This window comes from Castor canadensis, chromosome 11 (genome assembly GCF_047511655.1).
Source record: "Castor canadensis chromosome 11, mCasCan1.hap1v2, whole genome shotgun sequence".
Classification (NCBI taxonomy): domain Eukaryota; kingdom Metazoa; phylum Chordata; class Mammalia; order Rodentia; family Castoridae; genus Castor; species Castor canadensis.
In genome coordinates, this window is record NC_133396.1 from 139,092,561 (window position 1) to 139,111,597 (window position 19,037).

General features: G+C 40.4%; 1 protein-coding gene across 1 annotated transcript in view; it reads right to left on the bottom strand.

Moving 5' to 3' along the window:
• The window catches only part of Adss2 (adenylosuccinate synthase 2), a 39,486-nt gene that overhangs the window by 13,017 nt on the left and 7,432 nt on the right, over nucleotides 1-19,037 (bottom strand). The window contains exons 2-7 of the mRNA XM_020185269.2: nucleotides 11,973-12,075; nucleotides 11,094-11,162; nucleotides 8,657-8,707; nucleotides 2,881-2,947; nucleotides 2,521-2,628; nucleotides 1,187-1,268 (exon numbers count right to left, since the gene is read on the bottom strand). Of these exons, the coding sequence (XP_020040858.1) occupies nucleotides 1,187-1,268; nucleotides 2,521-2,628; nucleotides 2,881-2,947; nucleotides 8,657-8,707; nucleotides 11,094-11,162; nucleotides 11,973-12,075 (480 nt within the window). The remainder of the gene's footprint in view (nucleotides 1-1,186; nucleotides 1,269-2,520; nucleotides 2,629-2,880; nucleotides 2,948-8,656; nucleotides 8,708-11,093; nucleotides 11,163-11,972; nucleotides 12,076-19,037) is intronic.

The window sequence follows — 19,037 nt, forward strand, 5'->3', positions numbered from 1 at the left end:
AGAACTCTGAAGTTTGCAATCACCCGCATGTGCGGAGGGCCACGAGGTGTACTGCCCGCATGCCAGAGCTGGTGACTTCCCGCTTCCATCCTTGCCACTGCACACACGCCATTACTACAAAGCGTCTCCACGTGAACATAAAAAATTTCTCAGACTACATTAAGTGCTGATAACAGTGTGTAATCTAGAATTCAAGTAAAAACGTAACATACACAAGAGCTTCTTTCTCTAAGGGATACAGTACAACTGCAGTAAAACCTAGTTCCACCTATGGAAGTCCCTCAATCTCCTCACCCTATCTGAGTGCCGTGTACCCGCAGATCAATGGATGGCCCCTCCCTGCCTCTAGTCTCCAATCTTTTGCTTATTCCTACTGCAGTCCTTTTTGCATGGCTACAATGAAAACTATGTCACCTCCCTTGCTCCTGGTTCTTCACTTATCACCCGTGAGAATCTTCTTACCTAGCTCTGTTTACTATTCTTCACCCATTTCACATTCATGTGGAACCCTGGTAAACAGAACTGACAAGTCACACCCATGCTCTGGCACAGGAATATTTCCAAGTTGCTGGTAATAAATTTTAAAATGCTTATTGCGTAGCAGAACAAAAACCGGTAGTCTAGTCTAAGCAAGAATCAAAACACTGAAATTCTAGTAGCTAACATCTAGAATGTTTCTTGGAGGTCTTTCTCATTTCTGACTTTTTAAAGTTATCCCATTCTTGTCCCTCTGCTGACCTATACTCTAGTAGCTTTCAGAGGTTTCTATATAATGCAAACCTAGGCTTCTTTCTGCTCAAAATTATCCAACAGCTTTTCATCATCTCCAGAATAAAAGCTAAATTCCATATATAAGCTGTATGGCCTGGTCCCTTTAATTTTGCTTTCACGTATTATTCTTGCTCTGCATTTAATATTTTGTCTAAGCCATATGGTGTGAGGTCACTCAAACATGCCATGTCCAGGAATAACTGTTAAATTTCTTTTACCAATTTTTATACAAAACTAGAATGAATGAAAGATCTACAAGTCAATTTGGCAAACAAGTGTTTTTTGGTTTTGGTGGGACTGGGGTTTGAACTCAGGGCTTCATGCTTGCCAAGCAGGCACTCTACCATTTGAGCCACACCTCCAGTCCTGGCAAACTAGTTTTTTAAAGGGTATTAAAGAGCACAGAAAGCATTACCTTGAGTTTCTGTAATTCACCTTCAATGTTTACTTCCAAAGTAGGGTATATTGATTTGTACTGATTAGCTAGAACTTTGAACCTGAGAAATACAGATAAATCACAACATTGGCTCTCTTAAAAATACATCAAATAATAACATTCAGGTCAAATGATTTCTGTAGATTACAAGGGGTCTTAGTAGCAAATCAGTCCTGACACTGGTGAGTTTTTCAGAAAGAAAACTTAGTAAAGGACATCAGCCATTATGAATAAATGCTACACTCATTTTTTTGTAAGTGCGGGACTAAATATGCTTAGGGTGATGAGTGTAGGAGGGAAGGAGGACAGAATGGCTGAAATGTGTAAATCTGAGCTGGATTACACTGTGTGAACGGTCTACAGGATGTAAAAGAGACGCGCAGACGTGAGCAATCTGCCTCTCGGATTCTCCAGCGCAAACAAATACATGCTGGACAGAAAGGGACACAGCACGCATTATAGCCTTGATGCCACTTGTCACTGAAGAGTCACTACAGCTTTCTTTTTTTTTTTTTTTTTTTGTCTTTTCTTTTTTGGTGCTGGGATCGAACCCAGGGCCTCACGCATGCTAGGCAAGCGCTGTACCACCGAGCTACATCCCAGCCCCACTACAGCTTTCGATGGCATGTTTCTCACGGAGATTCTTCTGTAGTGCATATGCATTAATGTGGCATTTCTATTTTTCAAGGTGTGCTTGAGTAATTTACCAGGAGCTTAGAGGTCAATTATTTTGTGGTGGCCACACCAAAGTACTGCTACCACCCCCCTCAACACAGAAATATTCCATTTCTCAGCAAACCATTTCACATTCCAGTCCTTAAAGAACAAGATGGCTTTGTCTTCTTGAGAAACTATTTGTATTACTGCTTATTTTTCATGAGGCAAACTTGAAATTAAGGACCAACTGGATTTCAATGAAAATTATTTAGCATTTCAATTTTTTGTGGCAGTACTAGGATTTGAACTCAAACAGTACTTTTTTTCCCTTTGGTGGTACTGGGGTTTGAACTCAGGGCCTCACACTTGCTTGGCAGGCTCTACCATTTGAGCCACACTGTCAGCCCTGGTGTTTGCATTGGGTATTTTCAAGATAGGATCTCACGAACTATTTGCCTAGGCTGGCTTCCAACCACAATCCTCCTGATAGCTGCCTGCTAAGTAGTTAGGATTATAGGCATGAGCCACTGGCACCTGGCTCAACTAGTGATTTTAAAAGCAGCCATCACTATACTGATTCTATCATTTTGCACTCTGAGTTTGAAAATTTGAAAAATCCATTTTTAAAAAAAATTTTTGAAAAACAAGTTAGTTACCTCTCAGAGAAGCCATCAAAGTCAGAAACGAGATCACACATCCGAAGTCCACTCCGAGCAGCTTTGGAAGAATAAACGGGGCCAATGCCCTTTTTTGTGGTACCCAAACTTAAAAACAAATCGAAACGAGCTTTGAGTTACTGGAGAAAGATGTGGGTCTTACGGTCAAATCAGTACAAAGAATGAAGTTCCTTATGACCATTTCCTATTATGCTATTTCCTGCAAACTTATTTGCATAGTCTTACTGATTTTCTCTGATCTAAACAAGATATTCTATTTTTTTTTAAACATATGGGCTAGAGATTTTATACATAAGGATCTAGATGTGCTTAAACTGTACCAAAAAGAAAAAGTCATACTTTTTTCCTGCTTGCTCCTGTCTCTGCTGTTCCTGGATGCCGTCAGCTGCTTGATGGAAATCAAAGACTGAGGGAAACAAACAGAACCAGTTGTTCTTAAAATGAAGACAATATACTCAATAAAACATACTGCGTTTCAAATCACAGACATTATAAATCCTTTCAGTCTCATTTCATTACAGCAAATTATACAGGTAAATTTTTAACAGTGATAATGGCAGGAGTGAAGATTATACTGCTAATTGGTTCATTAATATGAAAATATGCTTCATCTTTCCAATGAACTGCAGCCTGTTATTTTAAAAATGAGTCTAATTTTGGAACACCCTACTCTAAAACTGAATAAAGCTCAGGTTACAAATATAACCATTATCTTCACGTTCTGGACTCCAGAAATCTTAGGGGTCACTTTGACATCCTGACTTCCTCCTTAGTTCCAAGTTTCTATCCTTGCTCACCAAAGCCACAGCCTAATGTTATATGCCTCTTTCCACTCTTGACATCTCAAAACCACCATCACACCCTTATCTTAAAACTATGGCTTCCCACTGCTCTAAAGGAAAGACAGAACTTGTATGTGGTCTCCTTGAGCAGTTTACACTCGCATCCTACAGCAGGCTCTGCCACCTCTGCTCTGTCACACTGGCACTCTCTGTGGTCCTTGACCACAGATGTGTGCTTCTCCTGTGCCCAGTGAGCCTTTCTGCACCCATGGCACAGCGCTCACATTCTCTTTTCCTCCCTACTCATGTTCTCTCTCTCTCTCTCTCCCTTTTTCCCCTCCCTCCTACCAACTCTCTGAGTATTAGGATGACATCAGTTTAGTTCAATAGTTAATTTCCTGTGCCAGTAAGTTCTCAAATATTTACCAACTGAATAAACATCTAGTTTATAGATGAGGTAAGTCTAGAATTATTTGGTCTCTGAACTTATAACCATGGTTTCTTTTTTATAGTTTGTTTTTAAACAACTTATGGGAATATAATTTACAGACTACAAAACTCACCCATTTTAAGTGTACAACTCAATGATTTTTTTGTAAATTTAACTATGGTTTCTATTCACCAATGAAGTTACTGTTTCCACATAAGTTAAAAAAAATGCATAGGTGTTAAACAGAACAACTAATGCAAGGGTCTTGGAATTAGTGGTAGCACTTGTAAAAACAGCTGTTGAGAAGTACTAGAAGGCTAACATTACAATTACAGACAGTGAAACTAAAAAGTTCCACAAAACCTGGTGCTCTAACCCCTGCCCCTGAAGCCATGTAAAAAGCACTCTCCCCTAGTCCCTTGTTTTTGAGACACTACTGTATTATGTTGTACTTCAAAATACTGACTTATTTCTACATGTGAATTCCGGACTTGCCCAATAAATTGCTACCATATGCTATAAGGATTACTTTATCATTCATATTCCTACCTTGTTGTCCAGATAACAGTCTTTTTTATTTACTGAGGGGTCAGAACTGTTCTTAAGAGTTGTTTTCATTAAATCCTAACTTTCCAAATCAGTAGTGACAAGGCTGAGATGTTGGAGTATGCTGTATCACTTTTGAATGAAAAAAGCATTTAAATATTTTTCTATTGTCAAAGAAGTTAGAAAGGCAACCAGAAAACCACAAATAAATGGTTGATGGGAAGCAGATGAATTATATTTTCAAAAATTAATTTAGCACCATGACCTAAACCTAATATTTTCCTAGGCCCCAGGAAACTATTAGTGTAATCAGAATAATTACTTTCATAAGGCTTCATGGTGGTATGGAGCCCTAATGACTCACAATTACTGTTTTGACTTTTTTACAGTGCTGGGGATCGAACCAAGGGCCTCACATGCCAGATAAGCACCCCACCGCTAAGCTCCATCCCCAGCCCTACAAATACTGTTGTGAAAGAATGCCTTCACAGTTGCTTTGAATAATGCTTCCATTTTCTACAGCCTAGACACTGGAAAAAAAAATAAAAGTCACCTTTGGAAGTCGGTCTAATTTTTACAATTAAAGGTAACCGCAACTTTTAGTAGTTATTATTTAAATAATGACAACATAGTTTAATTTGGGAACTTTCTAAGGGGCTGTGGGATTAAACCCAGGGCCTCATGCATGCTAAGCACACACTTGACCTCTAAGCAACAGGCATATAGTGACGTGCTATTAACACACTAATGTTATAATGCATTCAGTGTAAGCCTTGGCTTGTTTTCTCACACCTCCCTCTGTGCTGCTTTACTGAAATGTTGCTTCTTCATGAAGACTCCCGGCCACTTTATCTGAAACCCACCTCCTCCAAACTATCGGACCCTAGCTGGGGCTCCCTTCTCTGACCACCCTAGGCCACACCACATCTGTTATGTGCTCATCTCACTTACTGCTATGCTCACTACTACATCAGAGGCTCCATTAAGGGATCTTTTCTCCTGAACCTTCAGTGCCCAGCACCCACATGGCACAGTAGCCATTCAACAGAAGAAGAAAAGGACTTCACCATTTCACAGGTCAAGTCCCTCAGTAAATCCCTCACATTATCAATCACACTGGGAGGGTCAGTGGACACAGCAGAAGAATAATGCATAAATCCTTACATATGTTGCTTAAACACTGGGGTCAGGGCGTGGCTCATGTGGTAGAGCACCTGCTCAGCAAGCACACACGAGGCTCTGAGTTCAAAACCTGTTACTGCCACCCCAAAAACAGGGAACTGGAAGTATGCTACTGTAAGAAGCTTAACAGTGGCACACCATTTGAGGGCATCAACTAAATTTATAAAATAACAGTGTAGCTATCAGATGGTGGTTAAGATAGGAGGAAAAAGAAAAGAAGACAAACAGAAAGAAAAGAAAACTACTGTGGGCAAAAATAGCTAACGAAAAAAAAAGGCATGGGGACATGGCTCAAGCAGTAGAGCACCTGCCTAGCCAACATGAGTTCCTGAGGAAAAAAAAAAAAATCCACCTCTTACCAGATTTTAAAAGACTAGGATCATACAGAGTATTTCTCGCGCCCACAAAAAAATTGTGTAAGAAATAAATAAGCCAGCCGGGCACCTGTGGCTCACGCCTGAATCCTAGCTACCCGGGAGGCAGAGATCAGGAGGATCGTGGTTCAAAGCCAGCCTGGGCAAACAACTAGTGAGATTCCCTCTCAAAAAAACCCATCACAAAAAAGAGCTGGTGCAGTGGCTCAAGGTGTAGGCCGTGAGTTCAAACCCCAGTACCGCTAAAAAAAAGAAAGAAAGAAGCAAGAAATCAGGAAAATTCTCCAATATCTACAATCATACTCGTAACTTATGGGTCAAAATGATAATCACAAAGAAATCCCAAGTCATTTTGAACTGAATAGTGATGGACATGCAAAATGCCAATGACCTAAACTTCTAAAGCAGCTAGAAAAAGAGCAAATTAAAACCAAAGAATGGAAAAGAGCCAAAACCAACAAAATAGAAAACAAATAGAGAAAAAGCAACTTTATCTCTGGGAAGAAAAACCACCAAGCCAATATAATGGAAAAGACTTGCATCAGAATGACCAAGATAAACAGGGAGAAAATGCAGTTTATTAATTCCAGGAGTGAATAAGCGATATCACTGACAACTCCAAAACTGACAGGGACAATACACACTCTTCTAGAAATATAGGAAGCACTAAAACTATCCCTCAGGATAAAAAATAGAACACCTTGACCAAGTAGGGGAGGACGCCTGAGATAGCTGCCAAGTGTAAATATGAACACAATAAATGTCCTTCTTTCCCCAGTCACAGCCTTGCATTTTACTGATGGGGAACCAATGCCTGGAAGTAACTTGTCAGGACACACAGTCAAGACCTGGGTCCAAAAGTTTAGTGACTGCTCTTACACTGTGCTCCACTCTCACCTATATAAACACTTGACCCAGATTTCATCTCATGCACCATGGGAAAAATTTCAAGTCTTTGGAAACAATTTGTAACAGGGCCAAGAGAACTTGTTTTAGTCCCAGGACATGAGGGAGAGTCCTTGAAATGGTTTTACACCAATGATTCCTGGCCAGTTTTTCTAGTTCATTATTTCTTTTTTTTTTCCCCCTGGCAGCACTGTGATTTAAACTCAGGGCCTCACGTTTGCTAGCCAGGTGCTCTACCACTTGAGCCACTCCTCCAGCTTAGTTACTTTTTAAATGACACTATCTAATGTCCACTACTGCAGAATTGCTCACAGTAGCCTATGCTGTGTATAGCACAGGCTCATCTGATATATATGACTGCTTACAGCTAAACTTCAGTCTGAGCTCATCTTCTCCAGGATCAGTAAACCTCCATCAGGAAGACTGGTTTTTTTCAGTACTGGGGTTTGAACTAAGGACCTACACCTTGAGACACTCTGCCAGCCCTATTTTCGTGATGGGTTTTCAAGATAGGGTCTCGCAAACTATTTGCCTGGGCTGGCTTTGAACCATGATCTTCCCGATCTCTGCCTCCTGAGTAGCTAGGATTATGGGCATGAGCCACCAGTGCCCGGCCAGGAATATTTTTAAAGACCTAGGATTTATGGAAAAGCAAGAATCATTATTAAAGAACTAAAATTATAAATACAATAATATGAATTCACATTTATGGTTTAAACCACATTAGTTTCCTGTTCCTCTGGGCCTTCTGACTGCTTTGCACTACTAGTTTCCTTAGGATTTTTGCCGTCTAAAGTAGTTCAATAACAGTCATACCACTGCCCTACCCAAGCATGCAAACTGTCAAGTGATGGATGGGCTCAACACATTTGCATGAAGAAGGAAATACCAATGTATTCATTCTACATGTTCTGTCAGGACACACTAACAGGTACCCAAGTCTTGAGAGCAATGAAAGGATAACAGTCCACTCATGAACATGTAATACATTGATGCAAAAACGTTTTGCAGTGATAACTCTTTTCAGATCGTACAGATTAAGAATCCCATAGCAAACAATGTAATGAAAATGAAGACATTCTCACATAAAACTGCATGCTGGATGGGGACATGGCTCAAGTAGTAGAGTGTCTACCTAACAGGTTCAAGACCCTGAGTTCAAGTCCCAGTACTAAAAAGAAAAAAAAGCTGTAATGTTAATTCAGCATAGCTTACTTCAAACAAGTTATGTTACCAGGTTACTGAAATTACGCACAGGATTCAAGTCTGTGGCTGTCATATGGACATACTGTCACTTGATTTCTATGCTTGGGTGAAAGGTCACAACTTTGATGGCGCTACCTTTTAAACAGAGGTCACTGCTAAAACCTTAGCGGCTACCGTCTGAGGATACACACATACTTAAACACAGCATCAGTCCCCGTCCTCTTTCCTGGTGACTGTCTCTTCGTCATGTTTGTATGTAACAACAGGGAAGGACACCCCACTGAGAATTACGTTTAGAAAGCAGTTTCCTCCAACTAAAGGAGAAGGCTAATCTGAATAAAAAGCAGTAATTGCTACATTTCAGGCATAAAGACTCCCTAAAGATTTGCCTTCGATGTGCTCTTACACAAGGGTTAATATGTGCAAACAAATGCTTTGTGTTTTCACATGGCTTTTAAAAACAGAATTAAAGATGTATCAAGAAATACTGCTGATGTCCTCCACCTGCAAAACTTAACCCATCTTCTGAAAAATCCCTTAAAAACCAAGATCAGGAAGATCTCACAAATTTGGAACTCAATTGCAATCCATATCCTTAGATTAAGTAAGACATAAAATTAATGATAAATGATTTCATTTGGCAAACTTGATACAAAGACAGTTCTAAATAAACTGGATGTCCTCCATACCAATGTGAGCTCTGTCAGATATAACGAGCCTTTTCTCCCAACCTTCTAGACCTAGAAAACAGAGAAAAGATACAGTTTTTCAAACATTTTGATCAGCAGTTTTTAAATCTTAATTTCTTTATAAACAGAATTTTATTAAATCAATGATTATATCTTTTCTTCTTCATAAAAAAGTCATGTTTAATAAATTCTCATTTGTCATTCATTCAATATACAAACATATTCACACATTTATCTCTAAATGTTTTGTTCTAAAAAGCTCCAATCTCAAACTAGACACATTTATAAAATATTTCTAAGAATCCAAAAAGCAAATGGTAGGAAATGATCTTTGCTGGACATGGGGTAGGGAAGTTAGGTACCTAGCCTGGGAGAACTTAAAGAGAAAGTTAATTTTAGAAAAGGTGCCCTTCCTCAAAATTCAATTACAGAAAGTATGACTAAAAAAAAAAAAAAATGAAACTTTCTTAATTATTCATTCAATTACTGTACCTGTAACACTGAATGGTAATGACGTATATATGCATCTCCCCATAGAACTGTGAATGCATAAAACAGGCTTTCACAACATAGGGCTCTTCATCCAAGAAATGTTTGGGGAATGTTGAATGGATCCATAAATAAATCCAAATAAATGTTTTCTTTTAAAGACAGTACCTTAGTAGGCCATTAGTGGCCCGTCCTAAGGATAAACTGCTAAGAATAAGGTGGCCAGGAACAGTGGCTCACACCTGTAATCCTAGCTCCTTGAAAAACGAAGATCAGGAGAACTGTAGTTCAAGGCCAACCCTGGCAAAAAGTCAGCAAGACTCTATCTCAACCAACCAGCCAGACATGGTGGTGTGCATATATAATCCAAGCTATGTAGGAGGCTTAAGGAGGAGGATTGTGTTTGGAGGCCAGCCTGGGCAAAAACTTGAGACCCTACTTGAAAAATAACTAAAGCAAAAAGAGGACTGGGGGCATGACTCAAACCCCAAAATAAATAAAATTAGATGTAGGGGTTGGGGTAGAGCAAGAGCCTAGCATGCATGGGTTTCTGGGTTTGATTACTAGTACCACAAAACAATTTATTTTTATTTTAAAAATTCAAAGTTAGTTGTTATCTTTGGTAACTTCCCTGACTTGCTTTCAAAATTTATTCATTATAGATTAAGGAGCTACAATAAATGTGCTAAAAGATAAAGCTACAACAGTAAGCCTCCCTCCAGACCATATTTACATGTCTTAAAGCTAGTGTAGGAACTACTCTAAGGAAAATATTACAAAGAAGTTCTGGAGAGTGGATTCAGCAAAGTGACAAAGGCCAGAAGGAAAAAGGGAGACGGGCAAAGTCATGAAAGGAGATGATGGCAAAGAGTGGCACGAGACCCTGACCAACTTAGACAAGGTAAAAAAGGTAGAGCAAACTGGGTGCAGAGACTCACATTTGTAATCCCAGGCACCAGGGAGACTGAGATCAGAAAGATTGTGGGTTTGTGGCTGGTCTGGGCAGGGAGATCATAAGACCGCCACCTCAAAACAACAGTCAGGGGTGGTGGTGCACATCTGTCACCCCAAGTTACACAGGAGGCTTAGAGAAAGGGAGATCATGGTTCCAGGTTAGCCTGGGCAAAAAAAAAAAATTCATGAGGACACCCCCCACCATGTCAGTGGAAAAAGCTGGGCATGGGAGCACACGCCTGTCATCCCAGCTATGGCACGAAGTGTAAAATAAGAGGATGCTGTCCAGGCCAGCGTGAGCAAAAAGCAAGACCCTATCTCCAGGACAACCAGAACAAAAGGGAAAGAGGTGTTGTTCAAGCGGAAGAGCACCTGCCTCACAGTGTGAAGCCCTGAGTGCAAACCTCAGTAGCACCAAAAAAAAAGAAAGAAAGAAAAAGAGTAAAGAAAAAAGGCACAGAGGACAACAGAGATGGTAGCAAGACAAGGTTCTGTAAAGTCACATTACTAAGAGCACTTGAGGGGAGATTGCTACTTTGAAACTTCACGACAAACTTCGATTTTCCTCAACTAGGTATTACCCGTCTTCTCAAATCCTCCTCCCTCCCTAATGAGGAAGCCAAGTGAGCAGGAAAGGCAGGAATGAATATGAACGGGTGTCTGACAGAAGCTGCATTAGGAGGAACCAGCCTCTTGCATCCCGGCTTGCCAACCTGAGGGGGCGCTAGTGAGCCGGGACACGGCCTGGCGTGGCTTCATGGACATAGGAAGTCAGGAAAAATCAAGCTTGCAAGTAACCAACAGGACCCACACAAGGGCACTGTTACGGAGTTTTCGTTGTTTGTTTAATATATTGAGTATAATGATGAAATTCAGTGAATGACATACAAACAAATCTGTCCAGTAATACTAACCTGAAACTTTTAAGTAATGACAGGAATGTAATAAATCTATACAAGAAAACAACAGCTTAGTGGCTAGCCTCCGTTCATACCTTTTCCTTTCTGAACATTTTTCTCTACTTCTTCAAACAATCCAGGCAGATGGATTACCACACCATTTCCTAAAGAAAACAAATCCCAAACCTTGAACATCTGTAATTATAATGTAGACATATAACATTAAAATTCAGACAGCTATAATAACCCTTTACTTCTAACATTGATTAATAGGACATTCTGAATTACTAAGGAGTTACTACAGAAATAAACATAAAGTTTTAGTGATATGCTGTAAATAGGTAATAGAATACAATGTACAGAATATAAGACAATAAAATCACACTCAACGTATTTAAAACAAAGTGAAACATCATTTAAGAAAAAACTAGTAGAGCTCCTGCCTAGCAAGCACAAGGCCCTGAGTTCAAGTTCCAGTACTGCCAAAAAGAAAAAAAAAGAATGAAACACTAGCTATGTAGTTTTGGTCACAGTAGACTTCAGATCAATGTCTTTCGAGTCCAGAAATCACACTCTGTTGCTGGTCACAAAATCAATTTGGCATGCGGCTACATCTTTAAAAATAAGAAAGCAGGACAGGGAACATCAGACTGCATCACTCATTGTAAGGGTTCACAGCCAAATCTCGCTTACAGTGAGTCACAGCTGGAAGGATTTGGAAAACTGATTTGATGATCCATTACTTCTTACAGAATAAAGGTTGCCGAGGATAACAGGTGCATGCAAAGTAATCATCCCAGAAATGATGACTGCTAGAAGATCTGAGTTACAAACAGCCAAAGTTGGGTACATTCCAAAAGGCGCCATGGTGAGAACACCCGGGATCGATGAACCACATGGGTGGAGGTAAGTGCAGACAGCTCCGCTAACACACAGGGACACCACCCTCCCCAGCAGCTGGCTCAAATACTCACCAATGAATGCGGTCACGTTCGGGTTAATTATTCCACTAGGTAAAAGATGAAAGTCATACTCCACAGAATCTACGACAACTGTATGGCCAGCATTATTTCCTCCCTGAAATATAAGAGGGGAAATTGAGCCTGAAATAAACACAACAGATAACTTATTTCTTTCCAAAGCTAACTGATGAATTCTGCTGAAATGCCAACACAACTATCTGCCACGTACACTGAGTCATTAAAGACTTTACAACTGTGTGGTTATTTCCTTTCTCCATGATAGCATACTTGAGTGATTACCCTAAAAACTGGAGGACAGTTAGGCACATCCACTTTTGAAAGAGAACTAGTTTGTCAGTCTGTCTTTGGCACTATGTAGGCTGTGCGGTGATCTAATTATCCATGGCATTTTACACACAGGAGAAAAGTCTCCAAGATACACTAACTAACCTGGTGTGACCACTCAGCTAACTTCCACTGCCTCAGAGGGCCAAGCAACTGCATGGGCTGACACGTGTATTCTTACACGGACTTGACAACTACAACGTCCCTCAAGTAACTCCCCCAAATGCTGTTACCCTGAGACTCTAACCAGATGCATAAGGCACTTGGTGACGGCTCCCAGAACCTGCTCTTTACTAGTGCTGGGATTTCAGGCATGCACCACCACACTCAGCTGCTCAAGGAATCTTAACACAAAGCTGTGGTGAAATTTCCACTCTACAAAGATTGTGCCTACGTGGTCAGTGAAAAGTACAATAAAAATTAGATTCAAAGAAGGCCAAATATTAAGTGACCCAATAATTTTTAAGCTTTAAGTCAAAGAGCGTGGAAAGAAACACAAATTAACTGATCAGACATGCTCTGACTTTGTACAATTAACAGCATTTTGTGTGTGTGTGTGTGTGTGTGTGTGTGTGGTACTGGGACTTGAACTCAGGGCCTTCACCTTGAACCACTCTACCAGCCCAATTTTTTGTGATGGGTTTTTTGAAATAGGGTCTTGCGAACTATTTGCCGGGGCTGACTTTGAACTGCGATCCTCCTGATCTCTGCCTCCTGAGTAGCTAGGATTATAGGTGTGAGCCACTGGTGCTGGGCTATTAGCATCTTTTAAAAGTAAACAATAAGCCAGGTGGCTTATTGCCGGTGGCTCCCACCTGTAATCCTAGCTACTTGCGAGGCTAAGATCTAAAAGACTGTGGTTTGAGGCCAGCCTGGGCAGAGTTCATGCAACCCCATTTCAGGGGAAGGAAGCAGGGCACAGTGGTGCAAACCTATCATCCCACCAATGGTGGGAAGCTTAAAATAGAAGAATTGTAGTTTAGAAAGACTGCAGTTTTGGCCAGCCTGGGCAAAAAGTGAAACCCTGTTTTCAAAATAATGAGAGCAAAAATAGGCTAGAGTGTAGCTCAAGCAGTAGAGTGTTTGCCTCACAAACACACAACCCGGAGTTCAAATCCCAGTACCACCAAAAAAAGTAAATAAACTAGAAATATGCAAGTAAAAACTTAAACAACGGTCATTATGCAACATTAAAGTACCAACCCAAACTGTATATCCTGTGAATGACCAGCTTAATTTGGTTACAAGGGTACTTTTTTGTTTTGTGGGTTTTGTTTGGGGCTATTCTGTGGTATGAATTTAGGGCTTCCCACTGACTAGGCAGATAATGTACAGCTTAAGCCACATCCCCAGTCCTTTTTTTGCTTTAGTTATTTGTCAGCCTCCCAAATAGCAGGGAATGTGCATCACCCTACCTGATTGTTGATGGGATCTCAATAACTTTTTACTTAGGCTGGCTTTGAACTGAGATCTCCTGATTTATGCCTCTTGAGTAGGTGGGGTGACAGGCATGCACCACATGCCCAGTTATTGGTTTAGATGAGGTCTTACAAACATTTTGCCCAGGCTGGCCTCAAACTATGATCAGCTTCCCAAGCAGCTAGGATTATAGGCAGAAGCCACCAGCACCCAGTTTGTTTGTTTTTTGAGACAAGGTCTCACTATGTAGCCCAGCCTGGCTTCAAAGTCTAGATCCTCCAGCCTCAACCTCCGAGGTGCTGGGATTACAGGCATACACTAGCACTCCCCACTACAAGGCTACTTTTAACAAAATTAATGTTATTCACTTTTTTTGTATGTTTTGGTGGTACTGGGCATTGAACCCAGGGCCTCACACATGCTAGGCAAGTGCTCTAGTCCTTTTGTTTTTGCATTTCATTTCTTAGACAGGGTCTCCTAACTTTGTCCAGGCTAGTCTCTGGCTCTTGAGTGGCTGGGACAGATGGGCAATGCCATACCCAGCCATTTTTCACTTTTTACTAAATCATCAATCATGAGTGTCTAAAAATGCCAAAAAAAGTCCTTTTTTTAAAAAAAAAACTTCAAAAAGCTCACCTTTTAAAAAATTATTATTATTATTATTATTTTTGGTGGTGGTGGACATCAAACCCAGGACTCAGGCACACTAAGCACCTGGAGACCGAAGCCTTGCTTTATCTACTTAACAGTTTTAAAGGTCATCTCATAACCTTCCAAACAGAGCCACCTCTAGGAGGCGTTGGTGGTATTAGTGGCGAGCACAGCTGCCTTCCAAATAGAGCCATGTCATTCTTTTACAGCTGTGCTTTCATCTTTCTATTTGGACATATTTATTAATTTATTATTAAACAGGTCCCATGATAAAAGGCATTTGGGCTGTTTTAATCTTTTGCCACCATGAACAAGGCTGCGATAAATCTTGTGTGGTTTCTATTTCATGTACGTGCTCATTACAATTCTGGTAGTCCTAAATCACGTATTACCTACAAGAGCACATAGATCTTAACTTAGTCTTCTGAAGTAACTCACAATTCTTATATTTTAGTTTTTCTTTATCCTTCATGCCAAATTAGCCTTTTCACCATAATTTTTTGTGATTTAGGAAGCCTCTCTACAATTTTGAGGGAAAAAAAAATCTTAGAAGTATGAAACTCATTAAAATTTATTTTAGTCCCCCAGGAAATGCTAATTTGTTATTATTATGATCATTTAATTCTAAATTGTTATAAACTGCTAAATTTCATACATCTACTACTTGCTAAAAGTACTGATAACAACGAGACAAACAACCAATTACTTATTACAGGCTGAGCATTGTAATCCAAAGGCCCCCAAGCCCAAAGCTTTACGTGCAGACCTGATGCCACAGTTAGAAAACACGACACCATGAAATGTTTGCTTATGCACAGATTTAAAATCTGAGATCTGACACACTTCCAGTGTCAAGCAGTTTGGATAATAGACATTTAACCTAAGTACAATCAGTGCCTTGGCTATTCGTGGCCTCTTGTGTTTCCTAAAAAAACATCAAATACCTAGGTGTAAACCTAACAAAGGATGTGAACGACCTCTACAAGGAAAACTATACACTTCTGAAGAAAGAGATTGAGGAAGACTATAGAAAGTGGAGAGATCTCCCATGCTCACGGATTGGTAGAACCAACATAGTAAAAATGTCTATATTCCCAAAAGTAATCTACATGTTTAATGCAATTCCCATCAAAATTCCAATGACATTCATTAAAGAGATTGAAAAATCTACTGTTAAATTTATATGGAAACACAAGAGGCCACGAATAGCCAAGGCAATACTCAGTCAAAAGAACAATGCTGGAGGTATCACAATACCTGACTTCAAACTATATTACAAAGCAATAACGATAAAAACAGCATGGTACTGGCACAAAAACAGACATGAAGACCAGTGGAACAGAATAGAGGACCCAGATTTGAAGCCACACAACTATAACCAACTTGTCTTTGACAAAGGCACTAAAATATACGATGGAGAAATAGCAGCCTCTTTAACAAAAACTGCTGGGAAAACTGGTTAGCAGTCTGCAAAAAACTGAAACTAGATCCATGTATATCACCCTATACCAACCATTAACTCAAAATGGATCAAGGATCTTAATATCAGACCCCAAACTCTTAAGTTGATACAGGAAAGAGTAGGAAATACTCTGGAGTTAGTAGGTATAGGTAAGAACTTTCTCAATGGAACCCAAGCAGCACAGCAACTAAGAGATAGCATAGATAAATGGGACTTCATAAAACTAAAAAGCTTCTGCTCAATAAAAGAAATGGTCTCTAAACTGAAGATAACACCCACAGAGTGGGAGAAAATATTTGCCATCTACATATCAGACAAAGGACTGATAACCAGAATATACAGGGAACTTAAAAAACTAAATTCTCCCAAAACTAATGAACCAATAAATGGGCAAATGAACTAAACAGAACTTTCTCAAAAGAAGAAATTCAAATAGCCAAAAAACACATGAAAAAATGCTCACCATGTCTAGCAATAAAGGAAATGCAAATTAAAACCACACTAAGATTCCACCTCACCCCTGTTAGAATAGCCATCATCAGCAACACCACCAACAACAGGTGTTGGCGAGGATGCGGGGAAAAGGAACCCTCTTACACTGTTGGTGGGAATGTAAACTAGTACAACCACTCTGGAAAAAAATTTGGAGGCTACTTAAAAAGCTAAACATTGATCTACCATTTGATCCAGCAATCCCAATCTTGGGGATATACCCAAAAGACTGTGACACAGGTTACTCCAGAGGCACCTACACAGCCATGTTTATTGCGGCACTATTCACAATAGCCAAGTTATGGAAACATCCAAGATGCCCCACCGCTGATGAATGGATTAATAAAATGATGTATTTATACACAATGGAATTTTATGCAGCCATGAAGAAGAATGAAATGTTATCATTCGCTGGTAAATGGATGGAACTGGAGAACATCATTCTGAGTGAGGTTAGCCTGGCCCAAAAGAGCAAAAAATCGTATGTTCTCCCTCATATGTGGACATTAGATCAAGGGCAAACACAACAAGGGTATTGGACTTTGATCACATGATAAAAGTGAGAGCACACAAGGGAGGGGTGAGGATAGGTAAGACACCTAAAAAACTAGATAGCATTTGTTGCCCTCAATGCAGAGAAACTAAAGCAGATACCTCAAAAGCAACGAGGCCAATAGGAGAAGGGGACCAGGAACTAGAGAAAAGGTTAGATCAAAAAGAACTAACCTAGAAGGTAACACACATGCACAGGAAATTAATGTGAGTCAACTCCCTGTATAGCTATCCTTATCTCAACCAGCAAAAACCCTTGTTCCTTCCTATTATTGCTTATACTCTTTCTTCAACAAAATTAGAGATAAGGGCAAAATAGTTTTGCCAGGTAGCTAGGGGGTAGTGGGGAGAGGGAGGGGGCTGGGGGGGGTTAGGGTGGGGGTAGGGGAAGGGGGGAGAAATGACCCAAACATTGTATGCACATATGAATAAAATAAAAATTAAAAAAAAAAGAATGATCTACTCTGTAATGATTAGGATGGACCCCCAAAACTCTCCTAACTTCTACAGGATTATTTTTACAAATATATTAATACAGTCATTTGGCAGAGATGTTAATTTAGTAGTATAGGACAATGTACTTACCTTGTAACAAAAGCCTGCTCTCTTAGCGGATTTTAGCAAACAGGCAGCAAGGGTCACGATAACCATGCTCTCACCTGTCTTCCTCTCTCTCTCCCCACCGTGGATAGATTGAGCTATACACGTATATATTATACACCTAGAGCTCATCTTTTAGGATAGGCAACTTTACGGAGATGAAGTAGATTAATTCTTTAGGTTCATCCAAGTTAGTATGTGGTTCAGGCTGGAAAAGCTCAGCCACAAATGGTGAAAATCACATTTTGGTGCAAAGCTGGCTCACTCAAACACTAACCATTATTTTTCAATAACCAATGTAACATTAAAGATCATAATATGGTTAAAATAATTTAAATTCTTTAATTGGATATGGAAATATGGTTAAATATGCCCAGAATAACTCCTATTTAATCCAGGTTACAATTTAACCTAGATCTTGGTGAAAACATGTGTGCGTTTATATTTGATCCCTAGTACCCTGCAGGGGAGCTGGGCGTGAAAAATTAATCCTGAGGCAAAGACAGCCACCACACAGAAGGGGCCCGAGGTGAATCGAAAGCTACAGACAGGAGTTTCTTGATGAGGCAAGCTGTGTGATGTCTTAGCACATATCGTATTTCACAAACTGCAACAGATGAAGATTCACAACTCAAGTACCTATTTGGATGGCAACCCAAAATACTTCAGAGATTGTGTGGAGTGCGCAGAATTCACACTGGTCTCACACACATGCCCTGGTCCTAGGGAGAGGTCACGTCCTATAGCAGAGAGCAAAGCAGAGTCCCCAGATGTGCGCGCCACCTCACCCCCCACTGGCCAATCACGGGGGCATGGACCTGCTTCCTACCTGGGCAGCTCCATGTAGTACTGCTAGGATGACCAACACAAGGACATGTATGTTTAATCCTTTTTTTGTTTGGTTGGTTTTGGATTGTTTTTTTTTAATTCTTCTATACATATCTGCATACACTGTTTGGGCCATTTCTCCCCCGCCCCCCCCCACCCCCCGGTTTTAGGTTTTTTGAAACAGGGTCTTGCTGTATAGCCCAGGCTAGCCATGAACTCACCATCTTTCTGCCTCGGTCTCCCCAGCACTGGGATTACAATCGTGCATCTTCATATTTGCTCGTTTAACAATTTGTAATGATTCTTGTAAGTAGCACTGAGGCAAGTCTGCACTAAATGATGGGAGGCATTTTCCTATTCTACCTATTTTTGGAGACACCAGGCTTTGAACTCGGGTTTGTGCACTTGCTGGGCAGGTGCTCTATGACTTGAGCCATGCCTCCAGACCCTCCTCCTCTGGCTGGTTTAGAGATAGGATCTCATTTTATGTCTGAGTGGCCTGGACGACGATCCTCCTATTTTACAATCACTGTAGTGGGGATGACAGGAGAGTACCACTGTGCCCAGCTCATTCTGCTGAGATGGGGTCTCAAGAATTTTTTTGCTGGGTCTGGCCTGGAATAGTGATCCTCCTGTTCTCAGCCTGTACAGTTGAGATGACAGGTGTTCGAGGCTGTGCCCAGCTACTGGTTGAGATGGGGTCTCACAAACTTCCTGCCCAGGCCAGC